The 27,072-nt window shown below is 52.1% G+C and overlaps 2 protein-coding genes across 11 annotated transcripts in view; both read left to right on the top strand.

The window, feature by feature from the left end:
* The window catches only part of COMMD7 (COMM domain containing 7), a 72,637-nt gene extending 47,531 nt beyond the window's left edge, over positions 1-25,106 (top strand). For 2 of the 10 annotated variants that reach the window (XM_073880562.1, XM_073880561.1), the window contains exons 9-12: positions 388-483; positions 16,092-16,161; positions 19,812-19,881; positions 23,574-25,106. In XM_073880562.1, coding sequence (XP_073736663.1) covers positions 388-483; positions 16,092-16,161; positions 19,812-19,881; positions 23,574-23,597 — 260 coding nt within the window. In that variant the 3' untranslated portion in view covers positions 23,598-25,106. Of the gene's footprint in view, positions 1-387; positions 528-5,268; positions 7,317-16,091; positions 17,319-19,811 lie in introns of those variants that run through there. The other 8 variants (XR_012374724.1, XR_012374725.1, XM_073880564.1 and 5 more) reach the window with 8 other exon arrangements.
* LOC112827638 (uncharacterized protein C20orf203) lies at positions 7,818-13,329 on the top strand. Its single transcript, XM_025876274.2, is given in 6 exon segments — positions 7,818-7,830; positions 8,562-8,618; positions 8,752-8,835; positions 9,298-9,350; positions 9,352-9,396; positions 9,398-13,329. Coding segments are annotated over 6 exon segments (480 nt in total). The 3' UTR covers positions 9,626-13,329.
* Positions 25,107-27,072: the final 1,966 nt, after the last annotated feature.

The following is a 27,072-nucleotide window of genomic DNA, read 5'->3' on the forward strand; positions in this document are numbered from 1 at the left end:
TAAAAATATAAATCCAGCTTTTTGGCTGCTAAGATGGAGCAGTTCCAGGGGATCCTCTCTGTCATTCACACTGAGAGGGGCCCCTCATTTGAACAGCTCAGGTGACAGCAAAAGTCTGGCATTTGGAAACACAAACACAAAAACAAAAACCAAGCAGGGGACTTAGGAAAGAAGCTTCCCTCTGTGCCCGCAGCTCATGCGGTGTCCCCACTGGAGAGCCGTCCAGCATTACCAGCGTGGCTGTAAATGTGCCCATCCTTATGGGTGGCAGCCTGGCCTGTGAGCTGGTGAAGAAGACTGACAGTCCCTGGTTCACATTTTGCCTGTGCCATGAGCTGGTGTGATCTTGGGCAATCCTTCCACTGCCTCGTTTCCCCCCTTTCCTAGGCTATGAAATGGACCTGATATCAGAGCGGCTGGGACCGAACGCCATAACGCTGCCTCCGAGCCAGGATTGCTGTCAGGGGGAGCAGAGGAACAAAGGTGTGGTAAGGCCTGGGTGGCCTTGGCCAAGTGGCCTCCACTCGGTGAGAGTCATTGTGTCCAGCCCCGGGAGTTTGTGGCTACACCCTGAATGGGTGGCCCTTGTTGGCCTTCCAGTTGTCCAGAGTGGATGACTGCAGACCCCTCTGAACAGCTCTGGCCTGCCCAGGGCCTTGATTTTGTTCCTAGGGAAGGCACTAGTTGGGTTTCCCTGCCCTTTCTGGATCCCTGCTCAGCAGCCCAGAACCAGGCCCAAGTAGGACTCTGGAGAACCCCTAGAGAAATTTCCCATTGTGTTCAGGGCTCAAAGGTCATGCAGGCAGGGTTTCTGGAGGTTTGGGGCTGGATACCACCAGAATTTATGCTTTGGGAGGGGAGGAGCCTTGTGCTTCTCATTTACGTGCTGCCCTTAGTTCCCAGCACTGGGCATGGCCCACAGTAGGCCCTCAGTAAATATTAGTACACCCAGGCAAGTGGTGGCCCATTCCTGCCTCAGTTTCCCTTTCTGTTCTGCTAGGCCATGAGCTCTGTGAGAGCACAGATGGGCCGGGTTTACCTGAGTCCTCAGTGCCCAGCAAAGACACTGGCATGTGGAGAGGGTCCATGACTGCATAAGCAGAGAACAAGTGGATTGATGAATAAGTTATGTCCAGAGAGTCAGAGCTCAGGAGGTGGGCCCTCCCTTCTGCCCACCTCCCCTCCATAGTGGGTCCTTTCCCTCCCTCTGAAGGGTCCTGGATGATCCCTTCCTCTGTCCTTCCTTGGTTGAAGTTGGCCACCAGGAACCTCTGAGACGTCCTGGCTGTGTGACTTTGGACAAGTCACTCTACCTCTCTGAACCCCCATTGCCTCTTCTGTAAAGTGAGGCAGATATGATGTATTGAAAGGGCTTTGTGAGGCTTGGTGCCAGATTTGCATAGCCTAGCTGGTGCCTGGCAGATGGTGGGGACCTGAAGAAGCAGCTGCTCACGTTGCCAGTGGCCCGGCCCTCTGTCCATGGTGAGCTTTCTGACATGAGCTGGCTGACCACCTGACTATTGGAGGGGCCTGGGATAATCTTGGGCTGGGGCTACCTGAGGAGGCCGTGGAGGGTCACAGATCCCCTGAGGCCCCGGCAGCTGTCCCTGGCATTTTGCCCTTGGCTCTGTCATTCAGTGTCCTTGTCCCTGCTGGGAAGGCACACTCTCTAACTGGGGTAGCTCTGCTGGCAGGCAGGCCCGCTGCTCTGGAGAGCTGCTCACTCCCAGAGTTGTGGTGCGGTAACTACTGACTTTACCCGGAGCCAGTGCACGGAGCGGGGAGCATGCCCATGGCCTCTGGCAGCTGGGAGGGGCCACCTGGTGGAACAGCTGCGTGCCTCTGGCTCCGCTCCTGGACCTGCCACATAGTCGCTGTGGGACATGGACAGGTGACTTCCCTGTCTCAGCCTCAGCGCCCTCATCCGCAAAATGAGGGCAGCCACTCTCCTGGTTTCCTGGGAGAAGCCCCTGAGGCTGTGCATGCCAAGTCCAGCTTCAGCTGCAGTGAGTGCCCCAGGCACCTGGGCTTCCCAGCCCCTGGACGCAGTCACCTAGGCTCCCTGGACCTCAGTGTGCCCATCTGTACTGTGAAGATTGACCACACCCATGGTTTCAGGTCATCGGGATGGTTCCATAAACCAACCAGGTAACCCACCTAGCGCAAGTGGCTAGCATATAGGAAGTGCTCATTAGCTCATTATCATGGGGTTTTGTGCTGCTAGTAGCAAAGCCAGCCAGGATGAGACCCTGCCCCTTGCCCAGGGCTTCTCCCTCTGGCCTGCCCTGGGAGGCTTGTGTGGACGGGAGCACAGTGACCTGCATCAGGTTTGCCAGGCCAGAACTGCATTCCCAGTGTCTAGAGCACAGGGTGCGACCGCTGAGTCTCCAGGAAGCTGTGGTGGAGGCTGGGCCTTGGGGATTTGGCTAAAGCCTGGGGGGCTGAGCAGACAATGAATCTTGGACTTGTCCTGAACGTGGCCCTGTGCCATCTCCCCGTGCCTCAGGGTCCACCATCCTGCCCAAACAATGTCAGAGCTCCAAGGGGATGCCCCAAAACAGACACATAGCTTTATTGTTTTTTTCTGGCTGTAAAAGCATTTCTTGTTCACTGCAGAAAAAAAAAGCAAAAATTCAGAAATATATAAATTAAGAACACCCCAAATCCCAAACCTCCAGGGGTTTTTGTGCATATACACATATAGATATTTTTTCACAAGAATGGAATCTTATGATACTTGCTTTAAAAATTGAAATGAGTAAAGTTGATTTTTAACTTTTTTGTTAACAAAATATGACATAGAAAGACCATATAAAATAATTGTTCATTTGGATTCACTGCCCAGTGAAGAACTCTGCCAGCCACCCTAGCCTGCAGTGTGCCACCTCCCCCAAACTTCCCACAAAAAGTTACCGTGCTCCTGACTTTTCTCTTTTTAAAATAATCTCTACTCCCAATGTGGGACTTGAGCTCATGACCCTGAGATCAAGAGTCACATGCTCTACCGACTGAGCCAGCCAGGTGCACCCCCTTTTTTTCTTTTTTTAAAGTAAGCTCTATGCCTAACCTGGGGCTTGAGCTCAGGACCCAGAGATCAAGAATCATAGTCCACCAACTGAGCCAGCCGTGTGCCCCACTGTTGTGGTGACTTTTAAGGTCATCACTTTCTTGCTAGTTATCACCCAGTGTGAATCCCTAGATACTATAATTTTGTCTGAAAAAATCTGTCTTTTAAGTCCCTTTTAATCTATAGATTTATTTTTTTAACTTGGCAGTATATCGTAGGCCTTGTCCATGTTAGTAAATGTGACTCTCATTTTTAATCTTTTTTTAATGATTCCGTGGTTCCATCCCAGGGTTGAACATAACTGACTGGTTCCCCTACTAATGGGCACTTAGGTTATTCTCACACTTTTGCTATTATAAACAATACTGTGATGGAAATCTTTATACATATGTTTTTATGCACTTGAGTAATTCCCAGAAGAAATTTCTAGAAGTAGAGTCATGGATCCAAAGAACAGTATTTTTTAAATTAATTAATTAATTTCTTTCTTTTTTTCTTTTTTTTTAAAAAGATTTTATTTATTTATTTGACAGAGACAGATAACAAGAGCAGGAACACAAGCACGGGGAGTGGGAGAGGGAGGCTTCCCGCTGAGCAGGGAGACCGATGTGGGGCTCGATCCCAGGACCCTTTATTCTTAAAAATTTTATTTATTTGAGAGAGAGAAAGAGCATGGGGGGTGTAGGGGGGAGGGGCAGAGGGAGAGGAGAAGCAGACTTCCTGCTCAGCAAGAAACCTGATGACAGGGGCAGGGGGCTTAATCCCAGGACCTTGAGATCAGGGCCTGAGCCAAAGGCAGACCCTTTTATTTATTTATTTATTTTAAAATTTTATTTATTTATTTGACAGAGAGAGAGAGACAGCGAGAGAGGGAACACAAGCAGGGGGAGTGGGAGAGGGAGAAGCAGGCTTCCCACTGAGCATGGGAGCCTGATGCAGGGCTTGATCCCAGGACCCTGGGATCATGACCTGAGCCAAAGGCAGACGCTCAATGACTGAGCCACCCAGGCGCCCCATGTTTTTTTAAACAGCTTTATTGAGATATGACTCACTTGCCATACAATTCACCCATTTAAAGCATACAATTCATTAGTTTTTAGTATAATCAGAGTTGTGCGATCATCACCACAATCAATTTTAGGACATTTTCAGCATCCCATAAAGAACCCCACACCCATCTCTCCCCAGTGGCCTCCTTCCAGCTCTAGGCAACCACTGCTATAAAAGAGTCTGTTTTCTGTCTGTATAGGTTTGCCCATTATGGACTTTTCATATAAATGAAATCATACAATGTGTGGTCTCTTCTGACTGACTTCTGTCACTTAGCATGTTTTCAGGGTTTATCCATGTCATAGATTGTATCAGTATTTAATTCCGTTTTTATTTAAGAGAGAGAGAGATAGAGAAAGCATGAGCAGGGGGTGGAGGGAGAGGGAGAAGTAGACTCCCTGCTGAGCAAGGAGCCAGAGGATTTGGGACTCCATCCCAGGACCCCAGGATTACAACCTGAGCCAAAGGCAGACACTTAACTGACTGAGCCACCCAGGCGTCCCAATATTTAACTCCTTTTTGTTGCTGAATAATATTTCTGTGTGTAGATAGACCACATTTTATTTATCCATTCATCAGTTGATGGGCATTTGGGTTGTTTCTACTTTCTTGGCTATTATGAATAATGCATCTGTGAACATTCATGTAACTTTTGGGGTAAACATATGTTTTAATTTCTCTTGGATCTATGCCTCCCAGGTATGGAACTGCTGGGTCACATGGTAATTCTATTTAATCTTTTGAGGAACTCCCAGACTCTTTTTCAAGGTGGCTGCATTATTTACCTTCCTACCAGTAGTGTGGGAGGGTTCTGACTTCCCCACACCCTTGCCAACACTGTCTTTTTCGATGATAGCAAACCTAGTGTGTGCAAAGTAGCATCTCATGGTTTTGATTTACATTTCCCTGATGGTTAGTGATTTTTGGCATCTTTTCATGAGCTTATGGACCATATGTATATCTTCTTTGGATCAATGTTTATTCAGATCATTTGCCCATTTTTAAATTGGGTTATTTGTCTTTTATCATTGAGTTGTAAGAGTTCTTTGTATATTCTAGTTGCAATTCCTTATCAGATATATGGTTTGCAAATATTTAATATTTTCTCCCATTCTGTGTTCTTTCACTTTCTTTCTTTTTCTTTTTTTTAGGTCTTATTTTAAGTACCCTCTACACCCAACATGGGGCTCAAACTCACAACCCCAATCAAGAGTCACACGCTCCACCCACTGAGCCTGCCAGGCACCCTGTCTTTTCACTTTCTTAACAATGTCCTTTGTAACACAGAATTTAGCTATTTTGATGATGTCCAATTTACCTGGGTTTTTTTTTTTTGGTCTTTTCTATGCTTTTGTGTCTTATTATTGACTGATCCAAGTCATGAAGATTTAGGCCTATGCTTTCTTATAAGGGTCTTATAGTTTTAACACTTGTATTTGGGTCTACGACCCGTTTTGAGTTAATTTTTTGTGTGGGGTGTGAGGAAGGTGCCCAGCCTCCTTTTTTTTTTTGCATGTGGGTATCTAATTGCCCCAACACCATGTGTTGAAAAGCCTGTCCTTTCCCCACTGAACTATCTGGGCACTCTTGTTGAAGATCAATTGACTGTAAGTGTGAGGGCTTATTTTTGGACTCGGATTCCATTCCATTAATCTATATGCCTATCCCTATGCCAGTCCCACACTGTTTTACTACTGTAACTTTGTAGAAAGCTTTCTCTGGGTCCTCCAACGATGTTCTTCTTTTTTGTTTTTTTTTTAAACTTTTTATTTATTTATTCATGAGAGACAGAGAGAGAGAGAGAGAGAGAGAGAGAGAGGCAGAGGGAGAAGCAGGCTCCAAGGAGTAGGGAGCCCAACGCGGGACTCTATCCCAGGACCCTGGGCTCATGACTCGAGCCGAAGGCAGACGCTTAACCGTCTGAGCCACCCAGGCGCCCAATGTTCTTCTTTTTTGAATATTGTTTTGCTGTTTGGGGTCACTTGAGTTTCCATAAGAATTTTAAGATCAGCTTGTCAGTTTCTGCAAAGAAGCAAGTTGGAAGTTTGATGGGGATGGTGTTGAATCTGAAGACCAATTTTGGGAGTCTTGCTATCTTAATAATATTGGGTCTTCAGAGATGTTTTTCCATGTATTTAGGTCTTCTTTAATTTCTTCCAACAATATTTTGTAATTTTTAGAGTATAAATTTTATGCTTCTTTTGTTAAATTATTTGTAAGTGTTTTATCCTCTTTGATTGCAGTGTAAACGAAATTAGTTTCTTAATTACATTATTGAAGTGTTCATTGCAAAGTACACAGAGAAACAATTGAGTTTTGTATATTCGTCTTATATCATGCATCCTTGCTGAACTCATTTATTAGTTCTAACTTTTGTGCGTGGATTCTTTAGGATTTTCTGTTTACAAGATCATGCCATCTGAAAATAGAGATAGTTGTACTTCTTTCTTTGCAATGTGGATGCTTTTTTTTTTTCTTGTCTGAGTGCCCTGGCTGGAACTTCCAGTACAATGTTGAATAGAAGTGGCAAGAATGGACATCATTATCTTGTTCCTGATCTCAGGGGGAAAGCACCCAGTCTTTCACCATTAGTATGATACCCAATACTCGCTGTAGGAAGGTTCATTTTAGGATTTTCTGAAAGGCTGGCTGGTTCTAGTCTCACTATTAGCAGTGTATGAGAAGGACCCCAGTCTCCATGGCCCTTGCCAGTAGCTCCAGGCTTTAGAGGTAAGGAACCCAAGGCCAGAGAGGGGAAGTGCTATGTACCCCATCACATAGCTGCTCAGCTGCCTACCATTCAGTTGTCTCTGGTCCCTGGGGAGTGAGCCTCCTGGACACTCAGTCTTCCCTCCCCTGGTGGGGATGCCTTGAGACCCACCAAGAGAAGCCACTGGTGCAGAAGGAGGTCTGGGTTCTGTTCTAGGCTTGGAAACTGACTTGGGCAGGTTACTTGCATGACCTTGGGCATGTAACTCCCTTCCCCATCCCCCATAGCCCCAGGCCTTGGTTTTCCTATCTGTGCAGTGGGAGAGGCGGTCCACTCTGATGTCTCCAAGTCTGACCACTAAACCCGGGGCTGCGTCTGCCACTGCCCCATGTGGCCACCAGAGGGCGCCCCAGACCAGCATTTGGCCAAGCTAGGGAGGGTGCAGGGGGCCCTGGGGAGGCTGAGGCATGGTGTTTTGTTGTTGTTGTTGTTGTTGTTGTTGTTGTTGTTTAAAAGATTTTATTTATTTGACAGAGAGAGACAGTGAGAGCAGGAACACAAGCAGGGGGAGTGGGAGAGGGAGAAGCAGGCTTCCCGCTGAGCCGGGAGCCCTACGTGGGACTCGATTCCAGGACCCTGGGATCATGACCGGAGCCGAAGGCAGACGCTTAATGACTGAGCCACCCAGGTGCCCGGCATGGTGTGTTTTTAAGGAGCTGCTAGCTTTGCTTGCACAGGCTTCCTTGTGGCTAGACCTGCCTGGGCCCTTTGCCGCGTTCTTCTGGCTGAGTCCTGATCTCTGAGGAGGGAAGATGGAGACATCAACCCCAAGGCCAGTGACCTTGCACTCATTCTTGCCTGCTTTGGGTTGGCTGCCTAAGGTCCAGGTGTCCAGCATCAGGGCCAGAGGCCTTGGCTTTCTCAGCCTGGAAAGGTTTCTACTGTCTCTGGGCCCCTTATGGGCACTGCATCCTTCCCCTACTGCATCGCATGGCAGTGACTGGTAAGTGACTGGCCACCTGGATGGGACCCATTACAGCCCCTTTAGGACATGGATGGATTCTTGCTGTGGGTCCTGGACAGTGTAGTGTCTGAAGTCACACCATCTGGGACTGTCAGATACCTCAAGTGACAGACCCCAAACCTCAGAAGCAGGCACCATAGGCACTTCCCGGAGCAGAGTGTCTGACCCCCTTTGTGAAGGCTTCTCCTGGGAGCACCAGAGGGGCCCTATCAGCCTTTCCAGGCTCCCCCAATGCTGATTTTACCCTCCCAATAGAAGTACAACCTTAGCTTTCAAATTAAGCTCCAAGTCAAAGCAGCAACTCTCAGCCCCTTGCATGGAGGGCGCTGGAGCACCAGCTTGGATGCCTGCCACCTTTGCCTTGCATTCCTATTATTGGTGTGTTTTCCTCCCTTCCAGACTGGGTCCTCTTGAAGGCAGAGTGAGTGTCCAGTCCCCCTAGGTCCCTCTGGCTGGTTCAGGACTTGGCATCCCGTAGAAGCTCGACAGATGTTACCATGGGAACCGTGAGCCCATCTTCTCCCACTCAAGGGACCAGGGCCATCTCTGCCCCTTTCTGAGCTTTATGACTTCGGGCAGGTCACTTAGCTTTCTGAGCATCCATTTTGTTTGCTTCTTGACTCTTCTACTTCCCTCATAAAGCTATGTGGGTCAGAGAGGATATGAGAGCCCTGGCGGGAAGGGTGACATGCTCTCCCTGTGTCTGATAGAATTATCCCGAGAGGGCTGCGCCTGTGCTGTCAGTAAGGAAGTCAACTGGAAGAGAGGTGGGCACTGGGCCACACCTACCTGAGTCCCCCAAGTTCTCACATAATAACAGCTGATATTTTCGGGGCCTGTTCTGTGGACCAGACATTGCGCTAAGTGCCTCACCTGGATTATCTCTCTTGGTCCCCTCAGCGACCATCCTCAGCTTTGCAGATGAGGAACCCAAAGCGCAGAGCGATAGCTACCTTGCCCCAGGCCACACACAGTTGGCAAGCGGTGGGGCTGGGACTGGGAGCTCTTAGCCACGGAGCCACGCCCTGCCCTGAGCAGATGCCGGGCAGGGACAGGCAGCCGGCGACCTCCTTGTCACTATATAGGAACCTCCGAGAACCAGACATCCTTGCTTCCTGTCTTCTTTTTCCTAGATTTGTGTGCTGAGATCAGAAAGGAACACCGTCTCTCCATCCCCGTCTCTCTCTCTCACACACACACCGGGGCACGTGGGGCAGAGCCGGACCCCAGCTAACATCAGGTGTTGTTACATCGGGGAAACTGGGTGAGGCTCAAAGCCCCTGTGAATCTCAGAATCTGTAATTCCGGAAGTCATCTTGGGGCCTCGTTCACACCAGCCAACCTCCCGTCTTGATGGAGCTCATTCGCTCAACTCGGGGTTCTTGGGAGTAGGGTGAAAGGAAGTATACCTCAGAGGTTCGAAATGATGCCCACCCACCAGCCCAGACCTTGGGCACCAGCAGGCTCCTCCTCCCCAACGCGCAGGCCCTTATCAGGAAAGCAGTTTGGGTTGGTGAGGAGGGGGAAGTCCGTGGCCCCAGGCTCCAGCAAGGTGGGTAGAAGAGATAGGGAAGTGGGGAGGGGGCCGTGGGGCCCGGCTGGGAGGGCCCGAGGATGGAAGAGATGCCCAGAGCCAGTTCTGTCCTTGCCGGCCTGGCCTCTTGACATGGTTCCAGAGCTGTTCTGACTTCCCTCCTTGCCAGGCAAGCCGCCCGCACCTTTAATTAGCGAGCAGCAACCTCGCCCCGATTCAGCACAGTCGCTGTTTAATTAGCCGCGCACAAGGCGCCCCTACCCCCAGCTCTGGGTGGAGCAGGCTGCCTCTCTCACGGAGGCTGCCACCACCTCATGGTGTCCCCTGTCACACGGCCCCCACCACTTATTCTGCTCCCCAGAAGGGGGGATGGGGCGGGCACGCCTGGCTGAAACCTCAAGGAGATTCTGGGCACTGCCGCTTGTATTCAAAGGATCCAGCAAACATTATTAGGGCTTGGAGTCTGCGCCAGGCTGGCGCTGGGCGGAACCCAGGCTGCATGGGGGCGGCCGGCCTCGGTCCTGCCCACCGGCTCCAGAACGGCTTTTCCCTTTGGGAGGTGCCCGACACCTCTCCAGCTGGTCCCAGGGTGTTGGGAAAAGCCTAATAATCCTCCCTGTTGCTCCGTTCCCCCCGCCCTCATCCAGACAGGGATGACCATTTCTTCCTTTCCCTCCCTGTCCCAGAGCCCAGCTAGCCCCCCACCCCACCCCAGAAGGCAGCCTCCTCCAGGATGGAGAGGACCCCTCCTCCACCCCGCCTCCCCAGGGGTCAGATCCTGGAGGCCCAGGCTAAGGCTATGGGCAAAGGGAGGTGGTGGGGCATCTCAGCGCCCCTCTGGGAAGTCGGGGGGCACAGCAGAGAGCCCACAGACTGCAGCCGAACCGGCTGCCCTCTGCTTCCCGGCAGCAGGGTGGGGCTGGTGGTGGCCCTGGGAGCGGTGCCTCACACCCTTCCGGGCAGAGCCCAGGGAAGTCACCGCCTCAGGGCAGCCAGCTGGAGGCAGGAGGCTCGGGTTCCATCCCAGCCCTGCACCCCAGTCCATCCCGTGGCTTCAGGCAAATCAGCTGCCCTGGGGCCTTAGGGTCCTGCCCACAGAAGGGTGCTGACCCCCCGGCTCTGGTGTGGACTAAGGACACGGAAGGACTAGCTTTTATTCTGGTACCGAGGGAAGCCCTGGAGTCTGTCCACTCTGGTCCTAACCATCTGTGTGGCCTCGGCCAGCCACCAAACTGTGCCATGCCTCAGTTTCCCCATAATTAGTAGCTACCTCTTGGGCTGTCCTGAGGATTAAATGATTTACAATGTTTAGCGCACTCAGAACAGTGCATGATGGAGGGAGTCCTTAGTAATCATTGGCTGCTTTTGCCAATATTTCCCCTCCTTTTACCGATCAATATTTATTGCCAGGTAGGAGGGACTTGGTGAGTAAGTATGGCAAACTCCCTGCTTCTCAGAGTTTTCCTTCCAGTGGGGGAGGCAGTTGAAAACAAGTAAATAAATAAAGGAAAAGTACAATTTCATCTGAACAAAGTCTGCAGTTTAGTCAATGGTGATGTGCCAGGGTTAATTTCTTAGCTTTGACAGACGTACCATGGTCAGGTTAGGATGTGACATGAGGAAGACTGGTTGAAGTGTATACGGGAACCCTCTGCACTGTCTTTGCAATTTTTCTGTGAATCTAAAATTCCCCCAAAAAAAGTTTATTTAAAAAACACAATTTCAGGGGCGCCTCAGTGGCTCAGTCAGTGAAGCATCTGCCTTCAGCTGAGGTCATAATCCTGGGGTCCTGGGATCGAGTCTCCTTGCTCAGCTGGGGAGCCTGCTTCTCCCTCTCCCTCTCCCTCTCTCGCTCCCCCTGCTTAGGCTTTCTTGTGTTTTCTCTCTCTCTCTGTCAAATAAATAAATAAAACCTTAAAAAAAAAAACCACTCAATTTCAGGTAATGGTAAGTACCGTGCAGAAAACAAACAGGGGGGCCACTTTAGACGGGGTGGTCTAGGAGGGCCTCTGTGAGGAGGTGACACTTGGGAGAAACTGAGTGATGGGAAGAAGCCAACGTCAGGGAGATGAGGGAAGGGACCGGCAAGTGCAAAGGCCCAGAGGCCTGTTGCCTTGGGAGGTTTGCAGTCCACCTGCAGGGTGGGAGAGGCTCGTGGGGGAGATGAGCTCAGAGGAGGAAGCTTCCCTTCAACATTATTTTGCCCTTTCAGAGGACAGGAAGGAGGGATTTGTACCTAGCACTCTAATACCTCATTTTTTAAAAAAAGACTTTTTTTTATTTATTTGAGAGAGAGAGCACGAGCAGAGAGTAAGGGCAGCGGCAGAAGCAGACTCCCCACTAAGCAGGGAGCCTGATGTGGGACTTAATCTCAGAACCCTGGGACCATGACCTGAGCCGAAGGCATATGCTTAACTGACTGAGCCACCCAGGCATCCATACCTCCTTTTTTTTTAGGTAAGCTCTATGCCCAACATGGGGCTCAAACTCATGACCCTGAGATCAAGAGTCACATGCTCCACTGACCGAGCCAGCCAGGCGTTCCTCTAGTACGTCATGTTAGTCCTTACAGCTACCCTGTGGGGCAGCGTGGTCACCTCACTTACAGGTGAGCCAGTGGACAGGTGAAGGGATGGAGCCTCGGCTGGCCCCGTGTCACATGCCTGTGCTCAGAAGGAGACACCTGCTGGCTCTTAAGGTCGCGCTGGGGTCTTGCTGGGAGACATGGAGTGGGCTAGAAGACAGGGCCTGGACAAGGCGTGGGTGTGGCTCTGGAGGGGTGGGGAAGCCAGGACTGGCGGATGGGGTCTCTGGCCAGCATGAGACCGTGTGTCATGACAAGGGAGCACCTTTGTATGACAGTTACGTAACCCACTTCGGTAATAGTAATATCACATGTATGTGATACAAAATTCTGAAAGTATAAAACAACATAGAGGAGCAAGTTAGGGTCCGCCACCACCCACTTTTCCTCCCCAGAGGTGCCCTCTGAGACCGTTTCTTGTGTATCCTTCCAGAGCTGGTCTGGATGATAGCACTTTGACCATAACACCAGCAAACAATCAGCAGGCCCATGGCACCACCTGGCAGAAAGCTCTAGATACATGGTTGTCTTTTTTGAATCTTCATACCAGCCCTTGCTGGATGTGTATCAAGCTCTCCGTTTTAAGTCAGAGTGAACTGAAGCACTGGCAGGTTGTCACTCACCAAGGCTGCTCAGACGGAGGGGTTCCCTGACAGCACTGTATAGATGAGGGTACCGAGGCACAGGGAGGGTATGTAACCAGCCCCCAGGTGACCCAGTGAGCAGGTTGAGGAGCCAGGACCTGAGTCCAGCGGTCTCACTCCAGAACCCACACCCCCGATCCTGCACTGTACTGGGAGAAACGACCCCAGCTCTGGAGTCTGCCAGACCCAGGAGTGATGCCCTTTGCTGCCTGGCCTTGTGGCCTTGGGCAAGTCACTCTTCCCTGCAATCTGGCCCCACGGAGGACAGAGAGCGGGAGGCCTGCCTCTCAGATGGCTTGAGGAGCAGTGCGAGCAGTGGGAGAGCTCTGGACACTGCTCCGCCCCCTCTCCAGTGGCCCTTCCCATGATGGGCAAGAGGAAGGGCGCAGCTGGGTGGCTGTTTCAGGGTGCTGGGAGCTCAGGTGGGGCCTTCCTTCCCTGCAGCTGTGCAGACAGAGCCAGGGGCCTGCCCATGAGAGAGTGACTCTCCCCTGTCTCCCAGCACACAGCCACGCTGCTGCCCAGGAATTCTGGGGAGTCAGGAGAGGGCAGGGGAAAGGGGTTTCCAAAAGGTTTGTGTGATGTCTCCCCCTGCCCCCGCCAACAGGCTGAGTGCCAGCATCCTGCAAGGTGAATGGGGGGCTGGGGCAGGATGCAGGGGAGGAGGCTATAGCCAGGAGTGGGCAACAGTGACACAAAAGTAAGGGGCTTAGCTCAGGGGCGCCTGGGTGGCTCAGTTGTTTAGCATCTGCCTTCGGCTCGGGTCATGATCCCAGGGTCCTGAGATCGAGCCCCGCATCGGGCTCCCTGCTCAGCGGGAAGCCTGCTTCTCCCTCTCCCGCTCCCCCTGCTTGTGTTCCTTCTCTCACTCTCTCTCTCTGTCAAATAAATAAATAAAATCTTTTTTTAAAAAAGGGCCGGGCTTAGCTCAGGTGCTAGCTGAGGCTGGGTTCCTGGGGTTCTTCACACTGACAGGGTCACCTCAGGCTGGTGGCTGGCCTTCAGCTTGGCAGGCTCAGAAAACTGATTTATCGACCTGCCTGCCCCCCAGGGATGATCAGATTGGTAGGGGCTAAAATAACCAGATTCCACTATGTGGGCCAGACCCTTAGGGGCCAGACTACATCAGTTTCCCCTCCGGTTTCCTTCCTCACACCCCAGGCCCTGAGAACCTGGGTTAGTAATGAGAAGGGGACTCTGGGATGGAGGCATGGACCAGGATCTTGGAGCGATGCCAGCCAGGGATACATCCCAGCAGAGTGGCACCGTGGAGGCAAAACCAGGCTGGGGGTGACTCCCAGCTCTGCTGTGTCCCTGGGTGTGTTACCTCACCACTGCGAGCCTCAGTTTCCCCATCTGTAAAATGGGGCTGTTATCAGACCTGAGATCTCATGGTAAAGATAGAGCTTCTGACACAAGGCACAATCTGTAGTAGGTGCTCAATAAACGTCACTGTCCTCCACACACTCGCTGAGCAATCTCATTTTCCAAACCCTATAGGGAGACAAACTTTGGCGCTTGTCCTGTGTTCACACGGCCGTCTGGGATATGTACTTTGGTTGCCAAATGTTAGACTTGCTGGAACATTTACAGAGAGATGGGAGAGATGATTTGCAAGTGGTGCTGTCCCTGCTAGTGGGGCCTGGTGGTCATCAGGGCGTCCTGCAAAGGTGCCAGGAGACTCTGGAGCCTGAGACACCTCTCCCTGCCTGAGGCAGGGCTTGCCCAACCCCCAGAGGCTTCTTTTTGGCAACTCCTTTTTCTAGAAGGCTCCTGGAAGATGCCGCCTTCTGTCCTGACAATGTCTGGGCGTTGCGTGTGGTCTGTAAGAGCTGAGGCTGCTGTGGCAGGTGGAAGGGAGCTGGGTCCATCCTTGTTGGGCGTCCCCGAGGGGCCTTCACGCTCCGACCCTCCCGGACCAGGGAGCAGGACTGAGACACATGGCTGGGCGGCACTCCCCTGCGGGCCAGCGCCACCATGCTTGAAAACCTGGAAGGGGCTTCCCAAGCGCAGGGATGGTGATCTTTAGAAAACCTTCTGTCTTATCTGTGAGGTGGAAACTGTGAGCTAGAAATGACCTTGACATCAGTGTTTTTCCAGGAAGATGCTAAATTGATATTGGGCAGAAAAGGGCATTCGTGGTCAAATAAGTGTGGGAAAACACCAACATGAACATCCGCTGGGTTTCCTCACTGCAGGGCTTCTCGGGTCCATCCGTGTGCGAGGCTGAAGGGCAATGGCTCTAGCTACCCAGCAGCCAGGCCTGTTTGACAGGGAGGTGCCTTTCAATTATCTTTTCGAAAAGCATCTCGGGAGCTTAGAGGGCTGTGGAACTCACTTTGGGAAATGCCAAAATTGGTGAAAGCCTCACCCCCCTCCACATAAGAAAGCTGGAGGAACCTCAGGGACCGTGGATGACATGAGGGCGATATGGGGGCCAGATAAGTTGGAAGGATGTGGAGGATGCTCTAACCTTTATCCTGTCTATTTATCTATCTCTGTATCTGTGTAACCTTTATCTGCATCTATCTACCTACCCACCTATCTATCCAGTAGACTCCACACCAGCACGGAGCCCAGCGTGGGGCTCGAACTCACGACCCTGAGACCAAGACCTGAGCTGAGGTCAAGAGTCAGACACTTAACCGGCAGGCGCCCCTCTAACCTTTATGTTATTTTTTTATTTTTTATTTTATTTTTTAAAAGATTTTATTTATTTATTTGAGAGAAAGAGAGGAGGACAGAGGCAGAGGGAGAAGCAGACTCCCTGCTGAACAGGGAGCCCGACGTGGGGTTCGATCCCAGGACCCCGGGATCATGATCTGAGCCGAAGGCAGGTGCTTAACCAACTGAACCACCCAGGCGCCCCTAACCTTTATTTTAAAGCTGAGACTTTGGGTCACCTGGCTGGCTCAGTCAGTAGGAGCATCTGGCTCTTGATCTCGGGGTCATGAGTTCAAGCCCCACATGGGGTGTAGAGATTACTTAAATTAATTAAGAAAGAATGAAGCTGAGACTTTAATGCATATTTTACTGCATTGACCCATTTAATCTTCCCAGCCATTCTGTAGAGTAAACGCCATCATCTTCATTCTCCAGCAGGTAAACAGAGGCACAGAGAGGCAGGCCCTTCCCCACAGTTCGCAGCTTGTGAGTGGGATTTGAACTCGGGCTGAGGGAGTGAGGGGCGACACACACGACCCTGCCCTGCCTGCCTTCACCTTGAGTCTGGGTCGGTGAGGCCGGAGGTCTGTCTGAGGGTGAAGCTTCCTGCAGGTGGCTGCGCTGCAGTGTTCATGGCAGAGTCTCTGGCTCCCGTGTCACGGGATGACAGTCTCCCAGTTCTGAGTCCAGGGCCTGGGGGCGCCCAGCGGAAGAGCCCTGCCATCCCCTGCCTCCCCCGCAGCAGCCTTGCCCCACCGAGAGGCTGTGTTATGGTCTAGTTTCATCTGCACCCTGGTTATCTTCATTCTTACAGGAGACGCTCGGAGGGGAACCGAGACTCAGAGAGGGATAGGACTTGCCCCCTGTCACCCAGCAAGGAGATGGTAAGGCTGGGATTCAAACCCAGGCAGCTGGATTCCAGAGCTGGGCGTTGGGGATTCAGGTGCTCTCCCTGGCGAAGCAGTGGGTTTCTGGGGCCGGGGCAGTGGTACGGCGGCAGGGCCCCACCCCACCGGGGCCCTGTTCTGCTCTGACTAGCCATGGCCCCTACAGATCCGATGCCGGCCCCCCTCCGGACAGATATGCTCTCCAGTTCCCCGCTAATCTCGCTGGGCCTCCCCTTCCCAGCCTCACACAGGCCAACAGTCAGTCACATAAAAACAGGCTGATAGGTCACAGCCACCAAGAAGGAGTTGCCAGGGAGGCTTCTTGGCCACGGGGCTTTATCTCCAACTCCTGGAGCAGGGCTCGGCCATTTCCTCCTTCTGCGGTGTGGACTTTTTGTTCTGGGTGTATTTTCTTCCCCTTTGGTTCACCGATTCCTGAAGATGGACTTGTGTGTCCGACCCTCTGTGTCCATCCACAGACACTCTGGACACCTGTTGCAGGCCTGGCCCCTGCTGGGCTGGCTTCTGCAGCAGCTGTGCTGGCCCTCGCTTGCCCAGAGGGTAGGCAGGACTCCAGGGAGGGGGGTGCTTCCAGATCACCTTGACAGGGAGGCAGGGGTGCATGACTGTGTGTGTAGGATCTATTGCTTGACAGTAGAGCAGGACTTGGGTTCAAATCCTACTTCAATAATTAAATAATAAAGTCACAAATGACGCAATTTTTTAAATGGGCAAAGGATCTGAGTAGACATTTCTCCAAAGAAGATACGCAAAGAGCCAATGGCACATGAAAGATATTAAACGTTATTAGTCATCAGGGAAATGCAAATCAAAATCACATGAGCTGTTAACTTCATACCCACTAGGATGGCTTTCATCAAAAAGACAGATAATAACAAAGTTGGCGATGATGTAGAGAAATTGTGGCCCTCGTGCCCTGTGGTGGCATGTAAAACGGTACAATTGTTTTAGCAAACAGACTGGTAGCCTCAAAAGTTTAAACGCAGGGTGCCTGGGTGGCTCAAATGGTTAAGCGTCTGCCTTCGGTTCAGGTCATGATCCCAGGGTCCTGGGATCGAGTCCTGCATCGGGCTCCCTGCTCCTTGGGAGCCTGCTTCTCCCTCTGCCTCTCTCTCTCTCTCTCTCTGTCTTTCATGAATAAATAAATAAAATCTTTTTTAAAAAAAAGTTTAGGGCGCCTGGGTGGCTCAGTCGTTAAGCGTCTGCCTTCGGCTCAGGTCATGATCCCAGGGTCCTGGGATCGAGTCCCGCTAGCAGGGAGCCTGTTTCTCCCTCTCCCACTCCCCCTGCTTGTGTTCCTGCTCTCGCTGTCTCTCTCTCTGTCAAATAAATAAATAAAATCTTTAAAAAAAATTAAAAAAAGTTTAAACACAGGAGCACCTGGGTGGCTCAGTTGGTGGGGCAGCTCCCTTCGGCTCGGGTCATGATCTAAGGGTCATAAGATCCAGCCCCACGTCGGGCTCCCTGTTCAGTGGGGAGCCTGCTTCTCCCTCTCCCTCTGCTCCTCCCCACCACTTGTGCTCACATTCTCGCTCTCTCAAATAAATAAATAAAATTAAAAAAAAAAGAAAACACATGTCCACACACAAATATTACACAAATGTTAATAGGAGCATTATTCATAGCAGCCAAAAATTAGAAATAAACTGAATGTCTTTCAACTGATGAATCGAGAAATATAATATAGCATGTTTCTTAGCCACGAAAAGGAATGAAGTCCTGACACTTGCTATCACACGATGCACCTTGAAGCCAGGCTAAGTAGGAGAAGCCAGACACAAAAGAGGACCACATGTTGTAGGAATCCACTTATATAAAATGTCCAGAATAGACACCTCTGTAGAGACAGAAGTGGTTGCTTAGGGCTAGGAGCAGGGGTTTAGGGAAATGGGGAGTGAGCGCTAAGGAGTGGGGTTTTGTGGAGGGAATGATGACAATATTAGCAAGAGTGGTGATGGTTGCACAACTCCATAAATATGCTAGAAACCATCGAATCAGACACTAAATGAGTGAATTGTATGCTTTGTGAACTCTGTCTCCATAAAGCTGCTATAAAAAGTTAGGCGATACAGATAAGGAAAAGAAAGACAATTTGAAGGTTCATCAACCTATCACCTAGAAACAACCCCTGTTCCATTTTAGTGACACTCTCCCAAACTACACTCCGTTGCCCTCTGTGCTGCTTTCTCATTTAATAACACACGGTTGACATCTCTCCGTGTCCGCAGACCTACCTGGACATAAAGCCACATCCTGCTTCCACCGCTCACTGGCTGTGGGCCGTGGGTAAGCCACCTCGGCTCTCAGACCCTTGGGCTCTCCATCTGTAAGGCGGGGTAACCCAAGGACCCACGGCCAGAGGAAGCGGTGAGGACGAAAGGAGAGAGATGGCACCCTTAAGGCTTGCAGTAGAGACCCCGGCCCAAGGGAAAGGCTCTGAAGGTGGAGGATGACATTTGTGCCCCCCTCGAGCACGCCCACCAGGCTCAGGTCACTTCTGTGCTGTTCTGTAGGTTTCCGACACATCGTGGTTGAAAACATCCACGGTTTAAAAAGTAGGGAGGGAGGTCGGGGACAGACCCTGGAGATTGTTCTGACCCTCAGTGGAAAGAAACTACCCTTCCAAGCACCTACTGTGTGCCTGGCATAGGTTCCTGTCTCCCCACAGTGATATTATCGGCCCCCTGTGACTGATGCAGACACTGAGGCCGTCACCTGCCCTTTGCAAACAGCTGAGGGTGGAGCTAGGTTTCATTCCCAGGTTTACCTGGTTGAAAGTCAGTGTCCTTGCCACGTTTCTGCCTTCCAAGGAGGGGACATTTTTGAAAAGGCTTGACTCCTGTCCAAATAAGGGATTGGGTTATTATCTCCCAGACCTGGAGGGGGGCAGCCCAAGGGGGAAGTTGCTGCTCCTAGAGTTCTTTTCTTTCTTTTTAAGATTTTATTTATTTATTTATTTGGGGGGGGTGGAGGAGCAGAGGGAGAGGGGCAAGCAGACACTGGGCTCGATCCCATGATCCTGAGATCATGACCTGAACCGAAATCGAGAGTGAGTGGTGACGCGGGCAGTTACCCCACTGTCTGAACTTGATTACCTTGTAATAGGTGGGTGTAAGCATTGAATAAATTCATTACCTGGAGTCACTCAGCATAGCTTCTGACCTGGGGTGAGCTTTGGTATCACTGGGGTGAGTCAGGTGGACAGCTGCAGGGAGCCCAGGACGGGGGCTGTTGCCCACACTGGGTTTTGCACGTTCCTCTCCAGACCCAGAGGATGGGTGGCCAGTCCATGGGAAGGTTGCCAACAGTTTCCCTACCCATTCATTAGGAGGGAAGAGGAAGGGGACACTGCCGCCAAGAAGCCTGCCCCCATCTCCCCAGCCAGGCCGGGTTGCCCGCCCCCCGTCTCCCATGCCAACCGGCCTGGCCTGGTCTCCGTACTCCTCCCTTGCTTGTCCCTTCCTCCCTTTGGTCCCCTTTACCACCAACTCCAAGACAGCCACCAACTGGGACCAGATGGCCTTTGGAGTTCTGTGGACATGCTGTGGAGCCCAGCCCTGCCTCTGAGCAGCAACCTGACCTCAGTCAGAGACTCCACCTCACTGAGCCTCCTTCCTTCCCTATAGCACCAGGGCTAGCAGCTGGCTCCAGAGTCTGATTCTGACTCCGCACTTGCTGCTGTGGCCCCCTGACAAGGTAACTCAGCCTCCTTAGCCTCAGTTTCCTCATCTGCAAAAGGGGGACAACAACCACACCTCAGTGATTTGAGAATTCACTGAGAAAATACACCTAAAGTGCTCAGAACGGTGGGTGAGACATAGCAAGTGTTCACGATACTTTGGGCACGGTTACCATGTTCCTGGCCTATTAGGACTGTTGCAGTGCACACGGTCCTGCCCCAGGGACCCCATCTCCAAATGCCAGGCCCGTGGCCTCACACCCAGCCTGATCTCTGCCCCCCCCACCAGCAGCCCGTTAGACTGGGCACTCCGCTTTGCATGCCTCCCCGTCCCCCCAGCGCGGACATGGTGGGTGCTGATGTCTGTTGAACAAACTAAACAAAAGAAGAGATGCAAAAAAAGAAGGCCAAGAGGCTCCATCTTTGGCGGGAAAATGCAGGGTCCACTCATTCAGCCATCATTCGTTCATTTACTCAACTAATACCTGCTGAGCACCTGCTGTTCGAGGCTGTGGGGACAGAGCAGCTAACACAACTGGCAAAACCGCTGTCCTGGTAGAGCTGACATGCTTGTGGGGGAGACAGACCCCAAAGGAAAGGACGAGTGACATGTGGAGAATGCTGGTTTGTGATAAATGCCACAAAAACACCCGGGAGGGTGCCAGAGAGGTTGTCCTTCGAGACCGGGCAGCCAGGGAAGGCCCACGGAGAGGGTGACATCCGAGGAAAGATTTAAAGGAGGTGAAGTTATTCGTTCGTTCGTTCCTTCCTTCCTTCTTCTCATCTGCTCCCCCAGGCATCAGCAAGCATTTCCTTGGGCCTGTTCTGAGGCCCGAGCAGCTCTCAGGCGGGGGTCTCCCAGCAGTGGGGGGAGAACACACTCACCCACTCTGGAAGAGTCCGCAGAAGCAAGGGTGACCGTCATGGGGTCGGCGCGGGACGGAGGTGTTCTCGAGACTCGGGACTTTCCGTGCTGAACAGGGAGGCTTGTGCAAACCAGGACAAGTGGCCCCCCTCACCGAGATTGCCCTCAGTATCAGGGCTCCAGGGAAAGGTCAGCAGAGGCATCCACTCGCTTCTCTGAGGCTGGGACACTTGTGAGGGATGGAGAAGGGAAAGGCTCCAGAGTGCCACAGCATGGGGGGGCTGCAGGTTTGGGGACAACACTGCCCTGGGGGGTCAGTGGGCAATGGGGAGGGAAGGGATGCCAGGGTCTTGGGTGTCGGTGAGGGGGCTGCATTGACTGTGGGCGGCAGGCCTCCAAGCAGGTGGGTAACTATGTCTGCATTTTAGAAAGAGCCCTGCTTTGCTGTGCAAGGGTTTTCCCTGAGGCAGACGATAGAGAGAGCGCAATACTGTGTCCTCATTCCTTCTTTCCTTCATTCTGGCGAGCACTGAGCACCTTCCAGACCCCCAGCCCTGGCCAAGATGTCTGCACTGGGTCAGCAAGCCAGGGAGAGAATTACACAGCAAGTAGTGGAGAATCTACGGGAAGGGTATATGGGTGTTCATTGCACGATTTTCTGTAGGTGCAGACACTTTCAAAAAATGTTTTGGTGAAGAATAAATAAAAATAAATTCTCGGCCGCGTATAAGGCATTTGGGGGGGGCATAGATGAGGCAGTGGCCTTCCCTCCAAGCAGCCCAGGCCCCGGTGTGGTGGGGGGGGGGGAGTGCGGGAGCCCTGTGGGTGGGAGGTCCTCAGAGGAAGGGCCCTGGGGCAGGCCTGGGAGGCCAAGGGAGTTGCAGGGGATGGAGAGGGAAAGGGAAGGGTGCTCAGACGGAGGAACAGCAGAGACAAAAACCTGGAGGCTGGAGGTGCAGGGATGTTGAGGCAACAGGTCTTTCTGTGTGGCTCAGTGGAGGGGTGGAGAGAGGCCAGAAGGGAAGCTGTGGCCCCACGGACCTTGTCTCCTTGAATCGGTCTCTGAAAATAAAAGTGAGGCTGGCCCCACTGTTGCAAAATCAGAGAACACAGGAAATTATTTAAAAAAGGAAATACAAGCCCTAGGTTAGCCCATCACCAGAGATAACCAGTATGAAGCATTTGATGCATTTCTTCCCAATATCTTCATGTATTTATATATGCATATCTCCCAACTTAGAATAATAAAGTAGTTTGCATCTTGCTGGCTTTTTTAAAAAAGATTTTATTTATTTATTTGAGAGAGAGAGAGCGAGGGAGAGAGCACGAGCAGGGTGAGGGCCAGAGGCAGAGGGAGAAGCAGGCTCCCCGCTGAGCAGGGAGCTGGACTCCGGGCTCAGTCCCAGGACCCTGGGATTGTGACCCGAGCCAAAGGCAGACCCTTCACTGACTGAGCCACCCAGGCGCCCCTGGTTTTTTTGTGTGGTTTTTTAAAGATTTTATTTTTAAGTAAGCTCTGCACCCCAACATGAGCCTCGAACTCACAACCCTGAGATCAAGAGTCACGTGTGCCACCGACTGAGCCAGCCAGGTACCCCGACATCTTGCTGTTTTTTTACTTAACATTATGTCAGATGCATTTTTCTAGTGCCATTAAATAGTCTCTGCTAACCTGATTTCTAAGCCGTTCGGATGACTCCAGCCAGTGGTGGATTCTTGGCTAAAGTGGTGATTTCTCATGGCTGGGCACTGCGGCTGTTTGCGCTTGCTTGCTGTAACAAAGAACACCATGGTAAACAGCCTCCATCCATACATAATTCCATGTCCACATCGCTGATTATTTTGGTGTTTTTTTCTGATCAGTTCCTAGACATGAGATTCTTGGAAGCCCTGCCCAGTGCAGAGCTGGCTGGGTAACCAGGGGAGGAGGTGGGTTTCTCAGGGCCACATGTCCCCACCTGAGGACAGCCTGGGCCCCAGCTGTAAGGAACAACTTGCACTTTCTGAATGCCTCATTCTCTCTTCTACCTCCAGGCCAGTTTGTCCGGGTGTTTACCAACCCCCGCCCCCAGCTTTTTCTCTTCCCCCTTCTCTCTGTCTTGCTAACTCTTCCTCATCTTTCCAGACACTGGCATAAGGTTCTCCAAGGAGCTTTCCTGGAGCCCCCAGCCTGGGAGCCCCCACTGCCATCCCCTCTGCAGCCGTGCCCGGGCCACCTCCATCTGAGTGCTTTCTCGCTGGGTTACAAGTCCTGCTTCTTTGTCTCGTTTTCTTTGTCCCCTGAGGACAGGGCCCAGGCTGAATTCATCTCTGAATTTCCAGTACTCAGGGGTTGAGCTGGCTCCTTTCAGTTTCAGTAAATGTTTGTTGAGCAAAGGAGTGGAGAGTTGGACAAATGAATTGAACAAATGAAGCAAAGTCTGTGGGGGAGGCTGAAGTGCAGACATTGGACTTCAGATGAGAATGCTGTCCAGGGGGACGTAGTGGGGTGCAGAGCAGGGCCCCTGAGTCAGGAGCAAGGACCAGGGAAGGCAGGGCTCTCGTGAAAGGAAGCTGGAAGCAGGGGCCCAGCCAGTGCCGTGCAGGGTAATGCAGACAAGAACATTCCAGAAGAAAGAAAAGTTTCATGGGCTCTGGAGCCCCCTGTCTGGATTCAAATCCTGACCCTGCTGCTTACGAACTATGTGACCCTGAGCCAGTGACTTAGCTTCTCTGTGCCTCAGTTTTTCCATCTGTAAAATGTGGATGACAAATGCTAGTACTTCATTCATTCATTCATTCATTCATTCATTCATTCATTTTCTTCCTCGCTTAACACTTGTTGAGTGTCTGTTCTGGGCCCAGGATCGGAAACTGAGAGGGAGTTGACCAGCGCCGTCCCACACGCAAGCCAGCCCTGCAGCTGAGATGGAACCCAGGTGGCGGCCGCAGCTTCTGCTCAGGACGCCCCGAAGTCCACCCATGAACCCCGCAGTCCACCTCCCAGGCTGCCGTGGGACCATAGGAGGTGCCGGCACAGAGGGAACGCTGTCACCGGCCTCCTACAGCATCGTCACTGTCAGGAGTCTGTGCCGACCCACCGCAAGGTCTTGGAGAATGCCCCCACCCCTCTGAGCCTCTGTTTCCTTTAGGGTGAACAGCCATCTTGGTTTGCCTAGGAAGGAGGGTCTTCCCAGGGTGGGGGACTGTCTATGTTAAAACTGGTTCAGTCCTAGGCAAACAGGGATGGTTGGTCCCCCTAGTTTCCTCATCTGTAACATGGGGAACCACCTGCCCCCCAGGGCTGTGGTGCAGAACAGAAGCATGCACATAGGAAAGTCAGAGAAGAATTCTAGATCGATTACATGAATATTGAAGAATTCTATGTGGCATGGAAGTCCAGTCATGAAAAGGAAGGAGCCTACTCACAGATACTGCTCTGGAAGCAGCTCTAAGTTACGTATTTTTCGTGAAAAAAGCAAGGTACAGAACATTTTGTGTGGAGTGCTTCCACCAGAATCAGAGGAGGGGTATGAATAGACACACACAAGCTCATGTGTGCATGGATTCTCTGGGGGGGGGACCTGGGTCGCTGGGGAGAAGAAGTGGGGAAAAGATCGGCTTTGCACTATATATCCTTTCTTGTTGGAATTATTTTAACCTTTTGTTGTCATTATCAGGTTGAAAAACCTCCTCAACTTCTGTGTGTCCAGAATTCAAACCAACAAAAAACTATTCTAAACCATTAAAAGGCCAAAGATAGAGGGTAGGAAAAGTGCCTAGCTCAGGGTCCAGCACCCAGGAAGCGCTTGAATGGCCTTCTCCCCTCTCCCACCCAAGACCTTGTTGATCACTGGTCTGGGTATGCGAGGGGCCCAGTGCTCATCAGGCTCAGGTGCAAGAGCAGTCTGGGAAGACACCTGTGGGCTCCACGAGGCAGCCTGCCTCCAGGCCTGAGGCTCATAGGACCCCCACCCACTTTGGTGGCTGCATGTCCAAGGTGGCCGTCTGCCAGGATCCAGGGGCCTTCCCCGCCTCCTGGGGTGGAGGTAGGCCCATCTTGCAAGGTAAATGGCTCAGGTTTCACATACTTCCAGACTAGGAAACCTGCATCTGCTGCTTCGGCCGCCAAAGCCTGCTCTCTCTGCCTCTGGCCTTGGGGAGAAAGGGCCACAGCTGGTTCAGGAAGAGGCTCCAGACGCAGCCTGAGACTACCCCCCGGACCTGACCGCCACCGACCAGCCTCCCGTGAGCGCCCAGCCCAGCCCCGCCTTGAGCTTCCAGACACGTGGCCAGGCTCTTTTTCTTTTTTAAATTTAGGATGACGCACATATTTCAGGAAAATGTTCTCATTGTAATATCTCAAACATTAATAAAATGTAGCGAATGAAAACCCAAGTAATTCCCCTGCATTTCCTGAGCCGCATTCCCCTCAAATATTACTGGCAGTTAGTGGGTATTCTTTTGAACCTTTTTACCATCATGTGTGTATGCACCTGTATCTCTTCCTCTGTATGTACACTTCTATCTATATCTGGAAGTACACCTTTGTCTATATGTGGGCCAACTGTGTATGCAGAGGCGCTGGGCCAATGGTAACATTCTGTATATTTTGTTCTGCAAGGTGCCTTACTTTTCACTGACTGTACTGTGGATGTTGCTTTGGGTCAGTATGTATACAACCACCTCCTTTTTAATGGCTGAGCAATATTCCATCACGTGAGCTGACCCATCATTTCTTTGTCCAGTCCCTTACCGAGCATTTAGATGGTTTCTATCGTTTTGCTTCCACAAACAGCCTTGGGCAGGCCTCATCGTGCACTGAGCGATTTCTTCAGGACAGGCACCTGGCTTACCTCCCGGCACTACTGGAGGGCCTGGGTACCGCATTCGCGATGAGTACTAATGAAGTGCAGCCCGGGGAAGCCAGAGCTAAGGACATAGACCGCCTGTTCCTGTGCACATCACCCCCGCTGAGCTGCCCAGCGTGTCACGTTTTCCTGTCAGACCGTCTCTCCCCAGCAGAATCCTTACCTCCCAAGCCTCCAGTCGTTCCACTGGGATAGCTTTTGAAATCTGGATTATGGGGAACTTTCCAGCCATCTTGGTTTGTCCTGCTACTGAGTGGCTTCCTGCCTGGGGTGACAGCAGGGAGAAGGCGGGGAGACCCCCCAGTCCCCACCTTTCTCCCCCATCTAAAGGAAGAGGCAGCGTGCGGAAGGCCCTGCCCCCTGAGCAAGCTCTTTTTCCCAAGGCTTCCTGCCACACGGGGAGCATGGGACAAAGAAGGGCGGGCTTGCAGGTGGAAAGCACAAGGGGAACCAAAAGAAAGAGAACCATAATAATGACCTATTCCTTACTCCCGCGCCTCCGGTGCCCCTGGCACCACACAAGCCAGAGACACAGCCCGCAGTGGGCGCTGCAGTAGCCCCTACCTCGCAAGTGAGGGAGCCAAGGCGCCGAGGGAGGGGGAGCAGGATTTGAACTTGGGCCGAGACAGCCCCAGAGCCCAGGTCCTAGAATCTCAAGGAGCTGAAACGTGCCAGAAGGTAGTGCTGACTCCCTGGGGAGCCCAAGAGAAATGAAGGCTGGAGAATGTGTGTGTGTGTGTGTGTGTGTCTTGGTGAGGGATCTGGAGAGATGGGTGGGATTTGGGGAGGAAGGGAAGGGCCTTCCAGGTGGGCAGAAGAGCCTGAACAAAAGCCCAGGGTAGGAGTGCACCTGGCATGTTGATGGGAGAAAGGACTGGTGCGGGTTGCGATGTGAGGTGCAAGCTGGAAGCGGGGGGTGGGGGGTGAAGGGGGAGCCCTGAATGCCAGGCAGGGAGTTGGCTGGCAATGAACCGCCACTGTGCTTACCATCTCTCATCAGTGCCATCTCCAGCACTAACTCAGCTGCTGTCCCACTGGCGGTCCACACGTGTCGTCTGACTCTTCCAACAACTCCAGGACATGGCCACCACGCTGCCCACGTTGCAGATGAGGAAACTGACTAGGGATCCCCAAGGGGGCAGGAGCAGGGCTGCTGACTCGCCCTGGTATGCCCTGCCCCCAGCCCTGGGGGAGAGGGAAGGGGGGAAGGGAGAAAAGCAGATGAAGGGATGAAGGATGAGGGGCGTGGGGCTCCCCATCCCGCCATCATCACCACTTGCACCTTCTAGATTTCTGAAATGGCCGGTGCTGGCTGTGGTGTGCCCTCGTCAGCCCTCCGGACCCGAGCTGCTTTAACCCGCTGACCTGTGACTCCCCGGGACTGAGATTAGCTGCAAGGCTGGCCCAGAACCCCCTCTCCTGAATTTGCGTCCAGAGTTCTTTCTCCCACATTCCAAATGCAAGCGCTGCTGGACGACTGGATCCCTCAGAGC

Source organism: Callorhinus ursinus, unplaced genomic scaffold (genome assembly GCF_003265705.2).
Source record: "Callorhinus ursinus isolate GAN/ISIS: 27379988/994484 unplaced genomic scaffold, GSC_fseal_2.0 scaffold38, whole genome shotgun sequence".
Classification (NCBI taxonomy): domain Eukaryota; kingdom Metazoa; phylum Chordata; class Mammalia; order Carnivora; family Otariidae; genus Callorhinus; species Callorhinus ursinus.